The sequence below is a fragment of the Mustela erminea genome, chromosome 8 (genome assembly GCF_009829155.1).
Source record: "Mustela erminea isolate mMusErm1 chromosome 8, mMusErm1.Pri, whole genome shotgun sequence".
NCBI lineage: Eukaryota > Metazoa > Chordata > Mammalia > Carnivora > Mustelidae > Mustela > Mustela erminea.
This window is the reverse complement of record NC_045621.1, coordinates 9,979,765-9,998,585: the sequence shown is the minus strand read 5'-3', so window position 1 is coordinate 9,998,585 and position 18,821 is coordinate 9,979,765. Positions and strand designations below refer to the sequence as shown.

Genomic DNA, 18,821 nt, shown 5'->3' with positions numbered 1-18,821 from the left:
ATACACTATTACCACCATTTAACAGATCAATTTAAAGCTAAAGCAGGTAAAGTATCCTGCTGTCAGTCTTACAGACCAAAAAAGGTAGAGCCATGAATTGGACCTTGGGCAGTCAGATGCCAGAGCTCAACAGACAAGGATCCTATGGCACATTAGAGTGGAAAAGGCATCTAATATAGTACTTTTCCATTTTTTTTTTTTTACAGCAGTATGAAGTCTCTTATCAAGTGAAATTTTCTGTAGAAGTCCCACTGCTACAGCACTTGGAGCAGAGCAGCTTTGGTCGAACTAAGAGAGAGCCGGGGACTCCCCGGCACTTCCGACCCCACCAGGCATGTCTGCCTTTTTCAATTGTAGGCCATCGATGTATCCATGCTTCAAGGAGCCACCCAGCAGCATTTCCTTTCCAGGAAACTGGTGTTATGGGAGAAGCCTGCCACGTGAATATGTACCCTCCTACGAAGCCTTACATTTTGTTTTCCCTGGTACAAATTTTAAGATCCAATCCCACGTGAGTTCTCCTGGTTTCACCGGTGTATGTGAGCCAATTTTTTTTTTTTTTTTTTTTTAATGAAAGTAAATAATGTTGTTCCAGAGAACTCACTCCCCCTCTCAGGCTACAAAGAGACCTTTTCCTACTTACTGGGCTAGAGGAACGAGGCCAGGCAAGGATGGCTCTGAGGAGGGTGGCAAGTGTCTTCTTTCAAGGCATCATCCTCAGGTCCGGGCTTTGAATAGACTCCTGGCAAGGACTGCTTTCCTCCAACCTGTACCAAGGGGAAGAAGCTACTGCTACTGGTCCAGAGCTCAGACAGGTCTGGAGTTTCAGGCTCTTTGGAACTCACCCATCCAAATGTTCCCATGCCAGTGGTCCCTTTCAGGGCCCTCATCTTTGCATGGAAAACCTGTCACATCTGCATACGCAGGCATGATTTTCAGTTCAGGCTTCTCTGTGGCCTCATGAGAAGAGAATCGCTCTAAGTGTTGCCATGAAGGACCTTGGGCTCTGATGGTTCGCTCTGAGTTGACAGTGGCTGACCTGAGCCTTCTGGTTTTGTTCTTGAAGATTTCCACAGCTAGAGCCATGATCCGTTGAATTACCAATATCTCACACCATTCAGGTGCTAACTATTATATGAATCATTACTCTGCCTCCCACCTGTACCCCATCCTAATCAACAGCAGACAACTCTTTTTTTTTTAATATTTATTTATTTATTTATTTGACAGAGATCACAAGTAGGCAGAGAGACAGGCAGAGAGAGAGGAGGAAGTAGGCTCCCCGCTGAGCAGAGAGCCCGATGCGGGGCTCGATCCCAGGACGCTGGGATCATGACCTAAGCCAAAGTCAGAGGCTTAACCCAGTGAGCCACCCAGGTGCCCCCAGACAACTCTTTTTGGCTGTGATCCTTCAGCATGCCACAGGCTGCTGTGAAGAATCCACCAGCAATAGGTACTTGTTGCTATTTGACTAGTACTGATTGTTCCAGAATCACATCCCAAAGGTCCACATTGCAGGGCTAATCCTGATACCAACTAGCTTATTTGGGGTCCCTGCAAATCACTGCCTGAGACAAGACTTGTTTGTAGGTAGTTTATTTAGAAATGATTCCAAGGAAGAGAAGTGAACCACCGGGACAAAAAAGTTCTTTGAATATATTTTTACTGTTGCTTTATCAAACTTATCAAGTAAGTATATGAGCTTATTTACTCAATCTCTGCTTTCCCTATTTGACCGTAAATTCTTTGAGGGTATCTTTACCCATAATATTTACTTCTTTTTATTTTTTTATTTAAAGATTTTTACTTATTTGTCAGAGATAGAGTGGGACAGAGAGAGAGAGAGAGAGCACAAGCAGGGTGAGCAGCAGGCAGATGGAGAAGCAGGCCCCCCACTGAGCAGGGAGCCTGATTCAGGGCTTGATCCCAGAATCCTGGGATCATGACCTGAGCTGAAGGCAGATGCTTTACTGATTGAGCCACCCAGACATCCCTATTTACTTCTTTTCAATCAGGATGTGCCTTTTAATTGATGTTATTCTATTGTCAAATGGACAAGATTCTTTTATTGTTAAGTGGTACATGAAATTATAGTGCATCTTATAATTTATGGTGCCTTAGATCAGTGAAATGTGGTTCCTAATAGTACAATATAGGTGTTCAATAATGTGCTCAATGAATGTACCTAATACATAATAGATGTTCAAAATAGTATGGAATTAAGACTTTTGTTTGGATCAGAGCTGTGAACTTTTTCTACTAATGAATTATCTTCCTCTGCTTTATATGAGAGTTTTCTTATTCACTCTGTCACACTTTCTGCCCAAGTTATCTGGAAGCCCAGAGCTAACTCTTACAGCCAATTAAAGTAAATAGCTTGCTAATGTTCAGCATTATCTGAATGTACCAAGTCTGAAAACAAGAGAAAGGAGATTATATTCTTGTGATTAAAAAACATGAAAAACAGCAGCTACTCTTACTTATAGAAGGGACAGCCTACTGTATTGAACTCAGGTCATAAGAGACCAGCGTCTTTTCACAGAGACGGGCTATATAGAAACAGTAAGTGTGTTTGAGAAGAGGTTCAGTTTTTTAAAAGCAGAATTATGGGCCTAAAAAAAGATCTCAGGGAAGATAAAAGATTTCCAACATGAATACTTCAGAAGCATACTTCAGAAGCATTCAAAGATTTTCCTGAAGGCCTGGGTATGGAACCTGCTTAAGATTCTCTCTCTCCCTCTCTCTCTGTGCCTCCCCCTCCATTTGCACACTATCCCTGTCTCTCAAAAAATAAATAAATATATACGTGTGTGTGTGTGTGTGTGTGTGTGTGTGTGTGTGTATACATTTGCAGTGATGGGCCAGAGAATATTTAGGGATGCTGCTACTTCAGATTGTGTGTTCAGGGAAGGTCTCTCTGAAAAGATGATATTTGAGACCAGAATGACATGAAAAACACCAGCCACTGGAAGAAAGATCTAGTGTAATAAGCTTGGTGACTTGGAGGTAGAAATATAGTTGCAGAGGGGTCAGGGGAGGACAAGCAGGGTCTTAGCTAATAGAACAAATAACATATAGTGGGCAGCTTAAACAATAGACAATTATTTCTCCCAGTTCTGGAGGCTGGGAAGTCCAAGATCAAGGTACAAGCCAGTTTGATTCCTGGAGAAGGCCCTCTTCCTAGTCCACAGGTATCTTCCTATTGTGTCCTCACATGATGACAGAGAGTGAGTTCTAGTCTATTTCTCTTATAATAATCCCATAATGATCTTATTTAAACCTAAGTACCCCCGAAGGACCCACCTCCTAATACCATCGCATTGGGCATTAGGGTTCCAACAAACGAATTTTGAGGGGACACAAACACACAATCCATAACAGGCAGCGGGTAGGCAGGGGTCAGACCTTACAAATCATCAGGCTCATGGCTGTGGATTTGGATTCTAAGTGCAATCAGAATCTGTTTGTGGGGGTGCCTGGGTGGCTTAGTGGGTTAAGCCTCTGTCTTCGGCTCAGGTCATGATCTCAGGGTCCTGGGATCAAGCCCCACATTAGGCTTTCTATTCAGCGGGGAGCCTGCTTCCCTCTCTCTCTGCTTGCCTGTCTGCCTGCTTGTGATCTGTCTGTCAAATAAATAAATAAAATATTTAATAAAAAAGAATTTGTTTGAGGGTTTTAAATAGACACATGGCACATGATATGATGAGCACTAGGTGTTATATGCAACTGATGAATTGTTAAACACTACATCTGAAAATAATGATGTACTGTATGTTGACTAATTGAATTTAAATTCTAAAAATAACAAAATAAATAATATTCACCTCTTGAAAAAATAAAATAGACACATGGCACAGTTCTATCAATTATATATAATATCTACATATTATATATGTGTATCATATATATGTATACACAATCATACACACACATACACACGTACACACCGGCACACACACATGTGTTTTTTTCTTTTTTCATTCATTCTGACTACTGTGGAGAAAAACATACTAAAGTGTCTAGTTAGAGGCTATTTCAATAATCTGGCAAGACCATGGTGGATGGTAGGCAATAGAGGTAAAAGGAAAGCAGGTCCAAATCAAGTGGAGCTGCTAAGAGCATTGGTTATAGACAGGGCAGAAGAGTGTGAGAGAATGAACAGAATGCAGCTGGCTTCTGGGGTTTGGGAGGAGGCAATGATGTTCAGTAGGAACCGAAAGACTGAGCGGGGAACAAGTAGTAAGGGGGATGGGGTTGAGAAATCAAAATTTTCTTACATGGTAATTTTACTTGACACTTCTCCTAGGTGTAATGACAGAAAATAACTGCAGGCATGTTTATAACTATAGAAGGAAATAAAACATTATTTTGTACATTACAACAGAGTTATATTGCCATCTTATAATTCTTGCACGTACCTTGAGGAAAGAACATAATCTACTTGTCGCTGACTGAAGAAAAAGCTCATGATCCCTAAAGCTTTGTTCTCTCCATGGAAAAGGATTTTTCACGATTATTTAGAAAATGTTCAAGAAAGAAAAAACTAATGAACAATATTTTCTTACTCAGAAATGTATTCTAAATTGTAGAGGTGTCAAAACGTTCTCCACTAAAAAATCAGGGTAAAATCTGACACTGTTAACAAATGAACAAACATAGAAACCAACTTAAGAAAGCATATTCTTTTACAATTTGATTTTTAAATAGGAGACTTACAATTTCTTAAATTGTCATGTTGAATTTCTCCTCATGACTAAATTGAATTGCTAGAAAAGAGAAATTAATTAATAGTAAAGAAATCCATTTTGATACTTCAACCAAAAGTAAAAAAGGAAAAGAAAATCTTCCTAATTTGGGGACTGTGAAAACACACAGCTTCAATGTGTGAAAGCCCTTGGTTTCCACAGTGAATGGTGGTCTGCTGTCTGGCCCACGGAACAGGCTCCAAAACACAGGTTCTCTGAAAAATAGAAGAATTAATCAGTTAGCAGTATGAATGGTGAATGGAGGAGCAAATCCAGAGTATTCAATGACTTTTCTTTGTGTGATACCTACAAGTGAGATTTTTAAAATGTTTCCGAAAAGCTTAGTACTTCTCTTATGTGAGAGGCTAACTGAACGTTTGAATACAGGAGGGAATCAATGAACAAATCATGGAAACACAAGGCGACATCCGGGTGTGGTGGGAAAGCGTAAGACTGCCACAGAAAAAGCTCTCTCTCCTGTGTCCCCCTACTGCTCTGCCAAAAGGAATGAAGGCCCTCCTGGTTGTATACAGTGCAACTTGACCCAAATATGGTGACAAGGAGGCTAGAACATTGCAAATCCAATGTATTATTCAGGCCTTCTCACCAAAGTGCTCGGATTTCTATACTCTCCCGGCAGCACTAGGTTGTATAAAGGAAAATCAGAACACGTGGTATCCCAGATATGGATACACTGAGGAAGGACCCTGTACAGAAAATCCAAAATCTGGCCTCTCCAGTTTGCAAGGTCCAATTTTTTACACTATATGGGCTGAACAGCCGTCGCTACATCGAAATAAAACAGATAAGGGGATTTAAGAATATAGGACATTAATATTAGATACTGAGCAAAATTTCTAACCATTGAACAGCTACAATGCCCTTGAGATTTTATTTGAGCAGCATTCTTTTCCATTCGGCTGTGTCACACTGCTTTCCTTAGAGATAAGAGGGACTGTACAATATTCGCATAAAAGCTACTCTTATCCTTTCCGATGTCAATGGTTTGTTTTACCCAACAAGTAATTATGGATTCCTTGTTGAGAATGCTGAAATCTGTGACTGCATAAATAAAAGACAGATAAAAAAAGGCTATTAAGCATTTTTCCAGCAGCTGTTAGTATGCTTGTTTTAGAGACCCTAACATCCAAACATTCATGCATTATATTTTTTAAAGAGACTATATGGAAGAGATGACAATATTTATTTATTTATTTATTTATTTATTTATTTATTTATTTAAGATTTTATTTATTTGACAGATAGAGATCAGAAGTACGCAGAGAGAGAGGAGGAAGCAGGCTCTCCGCGGAGCGGACAGCCCGATGCGGGGCTGGATCCCAGGACCCTGGGATCATGACCTGAGCCGAAGGTAGAGGCTTTAACCCACTGAGCCACCCAGGCGCCCCGAGATGACAATATTTATATGGCATATCTGTATATAGACAAATGCAGACACCGAACCTCAATACAACAGCATCAAACCTACCAATCTCCAAACAAAATATATATTCAGGTTATATATTCACAAATATATTCCAACATATCTAAATATATGTTCTGATTAGGTCCTGCAGAAATTAAAAGAATTTAGAAAATATGTAGAGCCTAGAAGTCCACTTATGCCTCATACTACCAGGAAGACAAAAACATGTTCACCCTGATGAAAACACGTGCAAAAGCAAATCCCCACCACTGCAAGGCTTCCCTGGCTTTGAGCTGAAACTGGCTGTGCACTAAACATATTTTGGGTGAGTTGTTATTCCAGTTTATTTTATCTTATTGACAAAGTACTGCTACATGCTATGGAGAAATGAAAAGTCACCATATCAAGAGCCAGTAAGTATAACTTCTAGGGTCCCCTAGACAAAGAAAGACATCTTGATTTCACCAAATGCCAAATGAAGATTATAAAATCTATCACAAAACAGAACACTGTTGCAAAAGAAAACATTGTACCATTTAGGAGTGAAATCAATAAACCATGTAAAACCGTTCACTTTTATTACCACGAAGTTATCCTCTCATTAGGAATTGGAACACTTGAGATTTTACTAGGTCTCAAGTCCTTACTCCTAATGTAACCAGATTACCAAGTAAGTAACATTAGATCCTGCTGCTTAAGATAAAATATTTAGTTCTGCACTTAAATTTTAAGTAAGCATTTTAACAACATCCAAGCTAACAGTGAAGAATTCTAGCAAGAATAAACTCGAGCCATTTCTTAAGAAAAATAAAAAAGTTTGAATAAAATATTACAAGAGCAGTCAGAAAAGAAAAGCAAATCTATATGAATGTATACAGTAACATAAAAGACTATAGTACTAAATGCTAAAATATAACATAAAATATAACATAAGAGTCATACATATAAATTTTTAAGAACATTGGAGATAGCATCAGGGCATCTGGGTGGCTTAATCAGTTGAGTGGCCAACTCTTGATTCGGGCTCAGGCCATGATCTCAAGGTTGTGATATAGAACCCTGCATCAGGCTCCCCGCTCAACAGGGGTCTGCTTGAGTTTCTTTCCCCTGCCCCTCCCCAACACTCACACACCCACTCTCTCTCTCTCCCCCTAAAATAAGTAAATAAATCTTTTAAAAAATTTGAGATAGCATCAAGTTTTACTCCAGGAAATTCACTATCATTTTTATGAAATAAGATTTCTGTGAAGTAATCTTCCTCCATTATTATCATATGACCTTGGAAAAAATACTTAACTTCTCTGTGGAAGATTAAAATTTCCAGAATTGGAAACATGTCTGGTTTCACACACTCTTCCAGAACCTTCCCATACCTCATCAATAGTTAACTTCATCACACCTCTCCTCCTTGACACTGGGCATGCCCTAACGGTCACCTTCAGTGAATACAATGTGGTAGAAATGGTGCTGTGTGATTTATGTGGCGAAGTCATAAAGGTGACCTGGCGTTATCCTGGATGGCTATCTCAAGGAACACCCATGCAGAGGCCCTCTGTAGATCTTGCAGTTAAGTTCTCAGCCAGCACTGACTCCTGGCCCTGGGCAAGAACAAATCGAATGATTCCAACCCCTGGCGTTCAAATCATCCCAAGTGACACCGAGTAGAACAGAGACGGGTACCCTCCGGTGGAACCTTACCTAAATTGCAGATAGCTGAACAAAATGAATGGGCTCCACTCTTTAAACGGGGAAGTTTGGGGGCAATTTGTTAAGCAGCAATTGAAACTGAGCAGTCTCTCAGCCCCGGTTTCCCTTCTACTGGAGAGAATATCAGTCTCTAAGACAGTTTTGAGAACTAAATGAGTGGATACAGTATGTGGCATACAGAAGACAGGGTAAGAGCTAACTATTAAAGATGGGACCAGAAAATAGATCATGAGGGGAAAAGCTGTCTGAGAGGCAAGCAGGAATTTAAATAAAGAGTGAGATGAGTTAAAGAAGAAATTCTTTGAAATGAAAAATGTGGTCAAATATTAAGCAGCAAGACTGACAATATAGAATATGGAATTTTTTTTGTAAAGGAAAGTCACAAGAAAACCTCCCAGAATTCAAAGTGCAGAAAAATAGTGTGATTACAGAAAAGATGAGGGAAAGATATGACAATGATGAGGCCAAATGCTGTTCCTAAAGAGACTAAAACAGTGACACGAAGCAAATATGTCCCTACATGAATGGGCATGCACACACACACACGCTGGAAAATGCAGAAAGAAAACTTTTATAAGCTAAAAAGATACCTAACTCTTCAAACTCACTATTTCCCAGCTAAAAATAAAATTGAATTATCTAAAAATATACAGAAGTGAAATCTTGAACATCAAGGGAAAAAAGAAACAGCAAACAGACAGGCAGGGGTAAGTTTACTTATAAATGAAAATAAATACATAAAGCTTCCTTGAAATTATTATTAACTTAGAGATACTGTTGTGTATTTTTAAGGGCTTTATTGGGGTATAATGTCATACAGTAAGTTCCACATATTTGCAGCATACAATTAGTTACACTTTGATGTATAACATGGGAAGCCATCACCACAATCAAGATAATGAACACAGACACCCTCCCTGAAAGTTTTCTTCTGCCACGTGGAGCCCCGACACCTCCCACTTTCCCCAGGCAAACACTGATCTGTCATGATTCATTAGTTTGCATTTCCAAACATTTATACTGTTAGAAACACGGTATGTGCTTTTTGTTGGACCTCTTTTACTCATTATAATTGTTCTGAGATTTGGTAGTTTGTATCTTCCAAGGAAGTTGTAGAATTTATGGGCCTAAAGTTTTCATATTCCCCTCTTTTCTAATACACATATTAACTGCTATAAATTTCCTCTTCTGAATGACACTAGTGTTATTCGAAGAATTTTGATGATTTGTCACTTACGTTCAAACTATCTTCTGAGTTCCTTTTTGATTTCTTCTTTGACTAATGAATTATTTAGAAGTACTTCATTTAGTTTTTGAATATTTGGAGATTTTTCAAATGTCTTTCTATTATTGATTGCTAATGTAATTCCTTCATAGTCAGAGAACACATTTTGTATAATTTTAATTCTTTTAAATTTATTGAGATTGGCTTTATGACCCAGAACATCGTTTCTCTTGATAAATGTTCCTGTACACTTGAAAAACCATGTATGTTACTCTTGTTGAGGGCAGTGTTGTAGAAATATCAGTTATGTCAGGGTGGTTGATGATATTATTTAAATCTCTTAGATCATATTTATTTTCTATTTGATCAATCAACTGCTTAGGAAGGTGTATTGAAGACTCAGACGATAATCATATGATTGTGTATTTCTTCTGACAATTCTATCAGTTTTTGCCTCATGCATTTTGAAGCACTGATTTTAGATGCATAAGCATTTAGAATTATAACATCTTCTTGATGAAGTGATTCCTTAATCACTACGAAAGGACCCTCTTGATCCCTGGCACCATTCATTGCTCTGAAATCTACTTCATCGGATATGAATACAGCCATTTAAGTTTTCTTTTTTTTTTTTTTTAAGATTTTATTTATTTATTTGACAGAGATCACAAGTAGGCAGAGAGGCAGGCAGAGAGAGAGGAGGAAGCAGGCTCCCCACGGAGCAGAGATCCCGATGTGGGGCTCGATCCCAGGACCTGGGATCATGACCTGAGCTGAAGGCAGAGGCCTTAACCCACTGAGCCACCCAGACGCCCCTCGGTTTTCTTTTGATCCATGTTTGCATGATGTATCTTTCCCATCTGTTTACTTTTAAACTGTTTGTATCATTCTATTTGAGGTATACTTTCCATAGACAGCATACTGTTTAGTTTCTTATTCAATCTGACAATTTTATTTATACAATTACATTTAATGTGATTACTGACATGCTTAGCCTTTAAGACAAACATCTTGCTAGCTGTTTTTTCCCCCCATCTCTTCTTTCTTCCTTTTTTTTTTTTTTTCCTATTTCTGCCTTCTTGGGATTAATTGAATATATTCTGCTGATTCAATTTTAGTGCTTGATTTGGGAGTGTGATAAGTTACTCCTTAACTTATCACAATGAGCCTTCAAGTGGTATCAGACTATTTCACACATAGTACTGGAGTCTTTCTCTTCTACCAATTTGGTGCTATTCTTATCATACATTTCCTTGTATATCTTTTCCGATTTCCTTATTACCTTGTTCTTTTTGTTTAGACAGTCATTTAACTCTGTGAGATTTAAGTAATATACTTTTTAATCTATTTACCTCTATCGTTGCTATTCCTAGTGTTCTTTATTCCTTTGTGTAGATCCATATCTTCGTCTGACATCATTTCCTCCAGTCTAGAGGAATTCTGTTGAGAATTTAGTCACACTACTCCATAATGGTGCTGCCTCAGCATCCACTTTGTGTGGCCAGGAGGCCTGTGGAGGCCTTGAACCGACACTAGGCTCCTTCTTGAATGCATGCTCTAGATAACAGCGCAGAGTCGTAAGTAAATACAATTTCCCGATATAAATTCCCCAAACCACCCTTGTGATAAACAGTCTCTCCCCATCTGAGAGCCTTCTCCTTGAGTGCCCTGTAGATAAGACCCCCACAAAGTTTGTGAAAACCCCACTTTTGAACTGGCCAACCCAGCCTCAGCCCGAGAACACCAAAGCTCTCCACCTCAGGCCCAAAATAAATGTATGTGCCCTCAGTTCCCCACTTTCCTTCTGCCTGTGCCCTGCCTCTACCACGCCATGGTCCCATACTAAAGTGTGCCACATACATTTTTGGAAGTTATGAGTAACAAACTTCTCTACTTCAATTCCCTTGTGGCCTTCTGTGGAATCATCCAGCACCTTGGGACTTGACTTAATAAATGATCATTTAACAAAGTCAGAACTTCCTTTAACATTTCTTCTACTGCAACTGTGCTGGTGATGACGTCTTTCATCTTTTGAAATTCTTTATATAACATTTAGTTTTAAACGGCACTTTCACTGGGCATAGAATTCTAGAATTAAGTTTTTGCCTCTCTTTCAGTTAAATTTGCTCCATTGTCCATTTAAGTTATGCTAAATAATGTGCTTTCTAGTTTTCTATGTACTACATATACATGTCTTATCTCACTATCTACTTTTAAGATTTTCTCAGTACCACTACTTTTGAATAATTTTATTATAATATGTCTTGGTTGTTTACTTCATGTTTCTGGTCCTTGGGATTTTTTGAAGGTTCTTTGATCTGTGGCTTTATAGTTTTCATTCAAAGTAAGAGTTTTCTCAGTCATTATTTCTTCAAGTATCTTTTTCCCCATTCCTATCTATTTCATATGTATCAGATTTCTTGGAGTTATTTCACTATTCACTGGTGCTCAGCTCATTATGTAAACTCTCCTATGTTTCTTTTTTTTAAGTAATTCTTTCACTGATAGTTTACGTAATATAGAATTCACCCTCTTAAACTACACAGTAGTTTTTAGTACAGTCACAAAGCTGTGCAACCATCATCAATATCTAATTCCAGAACATCTCATCACCCCAAAAGAAAACACATACCCATCAGTGGTCCCTCCCTATCCCACCTCCTCCCAGCCCCTGAAAACCACGAGTATACTTTCTGTCTCCACAGATTTGCATCTTATGGACATTTCCTAGAAATGGAATCACACAACATGTGGCCTCCCTACCTGGTTTCCTTAACTTAGCATGATGTTTTCAAGGTTCATTCATGTTGTAACATGTCTCAGTACTTCATTTCTTTTTATTGTTGAATAACCCGTTTTGTGGATATACTTTCTTATCATTTCATCTGTTGATGGACACTTGGATTGTTTCCACTTTTTGACTATTCTGAATAATGCTGCTATGAGCATTTGTGGACATGTATTTTCATTTTTCTTGGGGATATGCCTAGAAGTGGAATTGCTGGTCACATAGTAACTCTATGTTTAATCTTTTGGTAAAGTGCCAGGTTCTTTACCAAAGCAGCTGGACCATTTTACGTTACACTAATAGTGTATGATGGTTCTAATTTCTCTACTTCCTCACTAGCACTTGTTGCTACCTGTCTTTTTCTATTATAGCTATCCTGGTGGTTAAGAAGTGGTATCTCATTGTGGTTTCAATTTAAATTTTTCTGATGATAAATGATGTTGAGTATCCTTCCATTTGCTTATTTCCCACTTGTATATCTTCTCTGAAGAAATGTTTATTCAGATCCTTTGTCCATTTTTAAAATTGGGTTGTCTTTTTATGATATTGTAGTGATTCTTTATGTATCCTGGATGCCAGTCCTTTATCATACATACAAGTTGTAAACTCATCCTACAGATTGTCTTTTCACTTTCTTGATGGTGTCATTTGAAGTACAAAAGTTTTTAATTTTGATGAAGCTCAATCTTATTTTTCCTTTGTTACTTGTGTTTTGGTGTCATATCTAAAATTCATAGCCTTAACCCAGGATCAAAAATTTTCTCCTACATTTTCTTCTAAAGGTTTTATAGTTATATATACATATATATATATATATATATATGTGTGTGTGTATATATGTATATATCTCACTATTATATATATCTCTCACTAAAAAAAAAATATATATATATATATATATATTAAAATTTTTTTTCATTCCCTAATGAATCTACCAGAATACCAGAATCAGAGTAAACATCATACATAATGTTGAAATACTGCAAAATTCCTCTGAGGTTGGGAAGGAGAAAGGATGTTTACTAACATCATTTCTATTGAATATTATACTGAAGGTTTTAACCAGTTCTAAAAATCAAGAAAAGCAGATAAAAAACATAAGTAAAATGCATACAGATTGGAAGAGAAAAGATAAAACTGCCATTATTTGTATATGACATAATCTGTACCTATAAAGTCCAAAATAATAAATAGACAATTCAAATCAACAAATAGTTTAGCAAGTTCACTTGATAGTCCACATGATCATTACATTATTATATTTTTATATATAATTTGGAAACTTAAGTTTGAAAGCATTGCTATTTCTAATAGCATGAAAAATGTCAAATACCTAGGAATAGATATACGGAAAGATTTGTGAGAACTTTATAGAGAAATCTATAAAACTGTATTAAGAGAAATTAAATACAACCTGAATAAATGGAATAATACGCCATGCAGATGGATTGGAATACTCAATAATGTGAATTATGTCCAAATTCCCCAAAATGATATATCCATTCAGTGTAATACCAATAAAAGTTCCAGAAGGTACCTCATAGAAATGGACATATGGAAATGCGAAGAGGAAATGTTGAAGAAGAAAAGTGGGGAGGCCTACTCTCTCTGATACAAAAACATTACAAAGCTATCATAATTAGAACAGCACAGTAATGTTTCCAGGACAGACACCGACCAACAGAACCAAACAGAGATTCCAGAAATAGACACACATACATGGGTGCTACCTTTTTCCCAAGGATGGCATTACAGAAGAATGGATAAAGGACAGTGTACAGTAAATAAGCTGGGTCACCTGATTATCCACATTTAGAACAAATGACATTAGACATCTAACTTAATCTATACACAAAAAAGCAAAGCTAAGAGGATTATAGATTTAAATGTGAAAAGTAATTTAGGAGAATATTTTCATGAGCGTAGATGGACAAAATTCTCTTAACACTACTCATAATGGAAAAAATCATAATTTGGATTAAATGAGGGATCTGCATGTCAAAAGACATTGGTAATATATATGAAAAACACAGGGTTAAGATTCTTATTAAGTAAATACTTCTTAAAAATAATAATGAAAAGATTAAAAGTTACCATCCCACTCAAAAATGATCAGGAAACTCATAACTATCTATATGAGATTATCCATAGTCAATGAACATACTAATATGTGTTCACTCTCACTAGAGAGTAGACATAAAAAGAAATAAAATTTTTTAATCTAGCAGATTGGCAAACATATACATAACAATAATTAAATTTAGTATTAGTCAAGATTTGAGCATTCCCACAAATTCTTATTGGGAATTGAAATTGGATACATTTTTTGGAAGCTATTTTGTAATGCATCTCAAAATCCTTAAAATATCTATGTATCCTTTGACCCAATAATTGTACTTCTAGAAATCTATCTCAAAGGAAAAAATCGAACCACTTTGAACAAATGGATTTCATCACTGCAATGCTTACATAACAAGAAATTGGGAGAGAAAACAGGGGATTGGCTAAATATGTTATGATAATCCACACAATAAGACACTAACACTAATGTGAATCAAGAATCTCCACCTAAGACATCTACAGAGTCAGGAGGTGACATAAATGAGAGAAGAAGCTCTTTGGCAAACTGGGTAGTGCATGCCCCTCTTGGAGAAGGTGGCTTCAATTAATTGATGACAAATAAGATGTGGAGAGATGTGGAAGGGTATCTAGTGTCATCAGAATACCCAATCGTTTAGAAGGGGAAATTAAACTTTGATGTGAAATTTCCGGATTTTTGAAAATTGCCTATTATTTAAAATTTTTTGAAAAAGATTCAGTGACCAAATAAAACACATTATTAGCATACTAGATTCAGTTCAAAGGCTGAGAGCCCCAATGTACATATATATTTATTGACAGAAAGTGATTCATGATGTATTGTCTTTATTGTGTAAAAAGATTATTACAAAAACACTTTATATAATGTAATCTCACTTTTCTTAAAAATCAAAGCATATTTAGATGTATGTATAATCAAAGCATGTTCAGTGTCTTAAGGGGTATAAATCTAAATGTTAATGGGGGTGATTGTTTTACAGATCTGTTTTTGCGTGTTTAATATTGATCATTAGCATTTTACTATCAAAGAATACAATAACGGCCTTTTCATTTTTGGTTATAAGGGAAAGAATTAGTACTTTAGTTTAAAATTATGAGAAGTAAAATGATAATCAAAACCACTGAACCAATACTCTTGCACATAAAATCAGACAAACCAGAATCCAAAGTCGATTCTTCCGTTTACTCTATCAGTGGCTCTGTCAGCGATGATGTCTACCATCTGTGCTTCAAAACTAATGAAAATTAATTGGCAATGTAAAAATTAATAAACAAAAACAGAAATAGTATCTACCATTATCTTCCTAGTACTGTTGAAAGCTAAGTGGACAGAAGGAGGATTTTTCTACTGCGGTACAAATCTGGGAAGAAGACAGACACTGGCAGGATGTAATAATGTAAAAAGTTTTGTTTGTTTTTGTTATTCTATCCAGAGGCAAGACCATTCTCGAAATCTAACACTCATCCCACCCAACCCCTCACTCCCTGGCTATCAATCATACCCAACACAGTGGAGTACAGAATGGCAGATAACCCATGGCCAGAAGTAGCATTACATGAGGTGGAACCCATATCATGTTCTCAAGAATACTTGTGCTTTGTTTTATTCTGTTTTTCAAACTCTATTTAAACTAAAAACAAAAACAGTTCAAGAGCATTTGGGCAAGTTCCTAAGTGTGAGTGGAACTTCAAGACAAGTAGAATGAACCAGGGAAGCCACTTTTAAGGATTGGCTTTGACCCTCAAGTAGCGAAATTAATAATATTCTTTGAGTGTTTTCACTCTTCATCTTCTCTTCCCACCTCTCTGTACCACCAGGAAAGGCCAGGACTTCTCTGAATAGAATTCAGGGAGGTGAAGAGGTCCAAAGGTGAAACCAACCAATTGACTGATGTAAAATGGGTTTTGTTTCAGTCTCTATCATCCGCTTTTTATCATAAGGAGTTTAGACACTTGCATTCTACTATTCCTTTTACTGCGCAGGTTAAGTGTAATGGAGGATAAAGAAATTTTTTCAGGCAATTGTAGTACCATTGGAAACCTACCTTAAAATGAGCTCATGAACCTCCCCCAGGTGCCCAGTTTGAAACCCAAGGAGAAATTTCCAAGGACCATATTTGGTCCATGGAAATATCATACCCTTTGAGATATTTTTAATATAATATCATTATATTTCATTATTTTCATTTTTTCTTTCAATGAATTCACAATAAAGGAAAACAATGAAAGTGTTGTTTCATATCTTTACTTTCAGTAATGTGCAACATGAACATAATAGTGTTAAGAAGTCAGAAATAACTTAACACAGTAGCTACAGAAGATGCTTATATTTGCAAAATGTCAACAATTATCTTCCCTAGGTTCCCCCAAAACTGGTGTATTTGTTAATCAAATTAATTAAGAAGCTTTTCAAAATAAAAGCAATGTTTTAAATAAATATATTTTCATAACCATAGAACATTTAGTTCTTCTGGAGGTAACAAACATACTACACTCAAGTACTTTATGAATATATTAGGGTAAAAATTATCTGGATGCAATTATAAATGTACCCTAATGAGTTTGCTTCTTTTGTGTGTATGTTTTTGTTCATGTATTAAAATTGTATCATATTTATAATCAGTTAGTTCTTAAATCATCACAAAGATGTTACCTGGCCCATAGAATTTATATGAGCTCAACATGATAATGTGGTATTGTTTGAACAATGTCTTTCAGTTTAAATTTAGTACAACAAATTATATTTAATCAAAGACAAGACCTCCTAGCTGCTCATGTCCATTATAGAAAATGAATGCTAGATTCCAGTTTGGAAGAATGAGACCTTCCAACAAATCTCAACCTTGAAATTTTATAACTGAAAATAATGTCACATTAAAATCCCAATTACAACAGAGCTCTCACTGTGTTTCAGAGTTCCACATAGGTGGATATAAATTCATTTATGATCAGCTTTTCCATTGAAATCATACACTTATTAAACAACTACCAAAAACTTTCTAAAAATTGATTTGATTTAATGAATACTTTAAAGAGTTTCTAACTGAAGAAGTTATTTTGCTGACATCCGAAATTCTGATCACTTGTTTATCTTTCTCACTATTATCTCTATTGCAATTCTTGGGAATTTTTCTAATCTATATTTAATCTACCAAAACATCTATGCATTGGTAAATTTGGCTTGGTTTGATAATAACCTATGTTAAGATCTCTAAATTGAATGACAAAGTAAAGTAAACACAGTAACCGGTTATAGTAAGTGCTCTTTAGAATTTCAGATGAATAAATTTGACCCAAAATGATAAGATAATGACCTACTGAATGAATAATGCAACACAGACTAGATTTTCATAGGATCTCAATGTCTCTCTTTTCCTTTCTCTGTCACGTTCTGGTTCTTCCTTTCTTTCTTTTGTTCTCTCTCCCTGTCTCTCTCTCTCTGTCTCTGTTTCTCTCTCTCACACACACACACATACACACACGCTCCCACCCACATCCACACATGGGTATGTACACATCTTAGAACTTTAAACACCGCTACTAAAGGTCTTAACTTAGATAAATTAACTACATTAAAATACTGACATTGTGAACATATCTATGTCCAACACCCCACAGAGGGCATCTTCTTGTGAACTTCTAAAAAGCTTAAAGAAAGAAAACCAGAAAGAAACAGCAGAGCGCTGGGGCGAAGGCTGGGTGGGCGTGTGGGCCCCGCCCGCGGTCACAGCTTCCCATTCTCCTCGCTGCTCTCCTTCTCCTCGATGGCTTCCAGGCTGCGTCTGCTCTTGGCTTCTGCACCACTGCTGGGTGCTTTACTAAGTCCACAGGACAGGCACGCCAGCTGGATCTGCTTCATGTTTTCTACAGCTTCATTCTTGGCGTTCTTCAACAGATCTCCTTGGCCCTACAAACAAGGACAAATGTATACCAAAGGAGAAAGTTATGGACCAGGCGTAACCTGAGTGACATTACTTTATATATTAGTGCTACTCCTCAGCGAGGAAATGGACTCAGAACCTCAGAGCCTGGGAATACCCCCGGGCTTTTTTCTAGCACTGTTCAGGGTCTTGCTCTTTAAGCCAGGGACCTCAGCCTGGGCCTTCCTTCCCAATCAGGTCAGTGGTTGCCAGTAGCCCCTTGAGATTCCTGCAGTGAGGAATAACCTGGGGCGGGGGCTACTCTGCATTATGAGGATGATGCACCATCCCCATAGTCTGAGGCTTTGAAACTGCTGCAACTCCTGTCCCACCCAGGCCAAGCATTCCTAGGCTTGGGAGACAACAAGGAAAGAAGCTCCTCTTTAAAGAAGTGAAAATTAAATCAGCCCCTCAATGTACAAGAGCTTACAAAGCAAAACGTCTTCTGTAGAGTAAATCACACTCCATTATGCTTAGTAATCTGGGTTTTTATATATTGGGTTATCCTTGCAACCTGCCTTTTAATAAATTATTAGTTACCCACATTCCTTCTCTCTTTTCCATCACCCTAAAGACAATGTTTCCATCTGGGTGATGGGGGAAAAAAAAAAAAAGGGCCCCGGAGCCTTAGCATGTCGATCAAACCAAAAAGCAAATGAGGATCACAGGAAACCATCCGCTGTCAGGAACATCAGCACCTGAGAAAGACTTTCTCTCCTTTTTTTTTTTTTTTAAATTTCTTATTTTACTTCTTTGTTAATAATGATCAGGTGTATAAGCTGATGCTGCCGCAGGCACCCGACAGACCAAGTGTGGAGAAGCCGGAACCTACTCCCGCAGGGCACAGGCCAAAGAGGAAATGGTCCTTCCTCTCTTCCCTCTCCGTTCTCACGGCAGTGGTTCGGTGACC

The 18,821-nt window shown here is 37.3% G+C and overlaps 1 protein-coding gene across 5 annotated transcripts in view; it reads right to left on the bottom strand.

Annotated features, from left to right (window-relative positions):
- Positions 1 to 12,871: 12,871 nt before the first annotated feature.
- Positions 12,872 to 18,821, bottom strand: part of PLCL1 (phospholipase C like 1 (inactive)) — a 352,432-nt gene continuing 346,482 nt past the window's right edge. For all 5 annotated transcript variants that reach the window (XM_032354307.1, XM_032354311.1, XM_032354309.1 and 2 more), the window contains exon 6: positions 12,872 to 17,898. In XM_032354307.1, the coding sequence (XP_032210198.1) occupies positions 17,716 to 17,898 (183 nt within the window). In that variant the 3' untranslated portion in view covers positions 12,872 to 17,715. The remainder of the gene's footprint in view (positions 17,899 to 18,821) is intronic.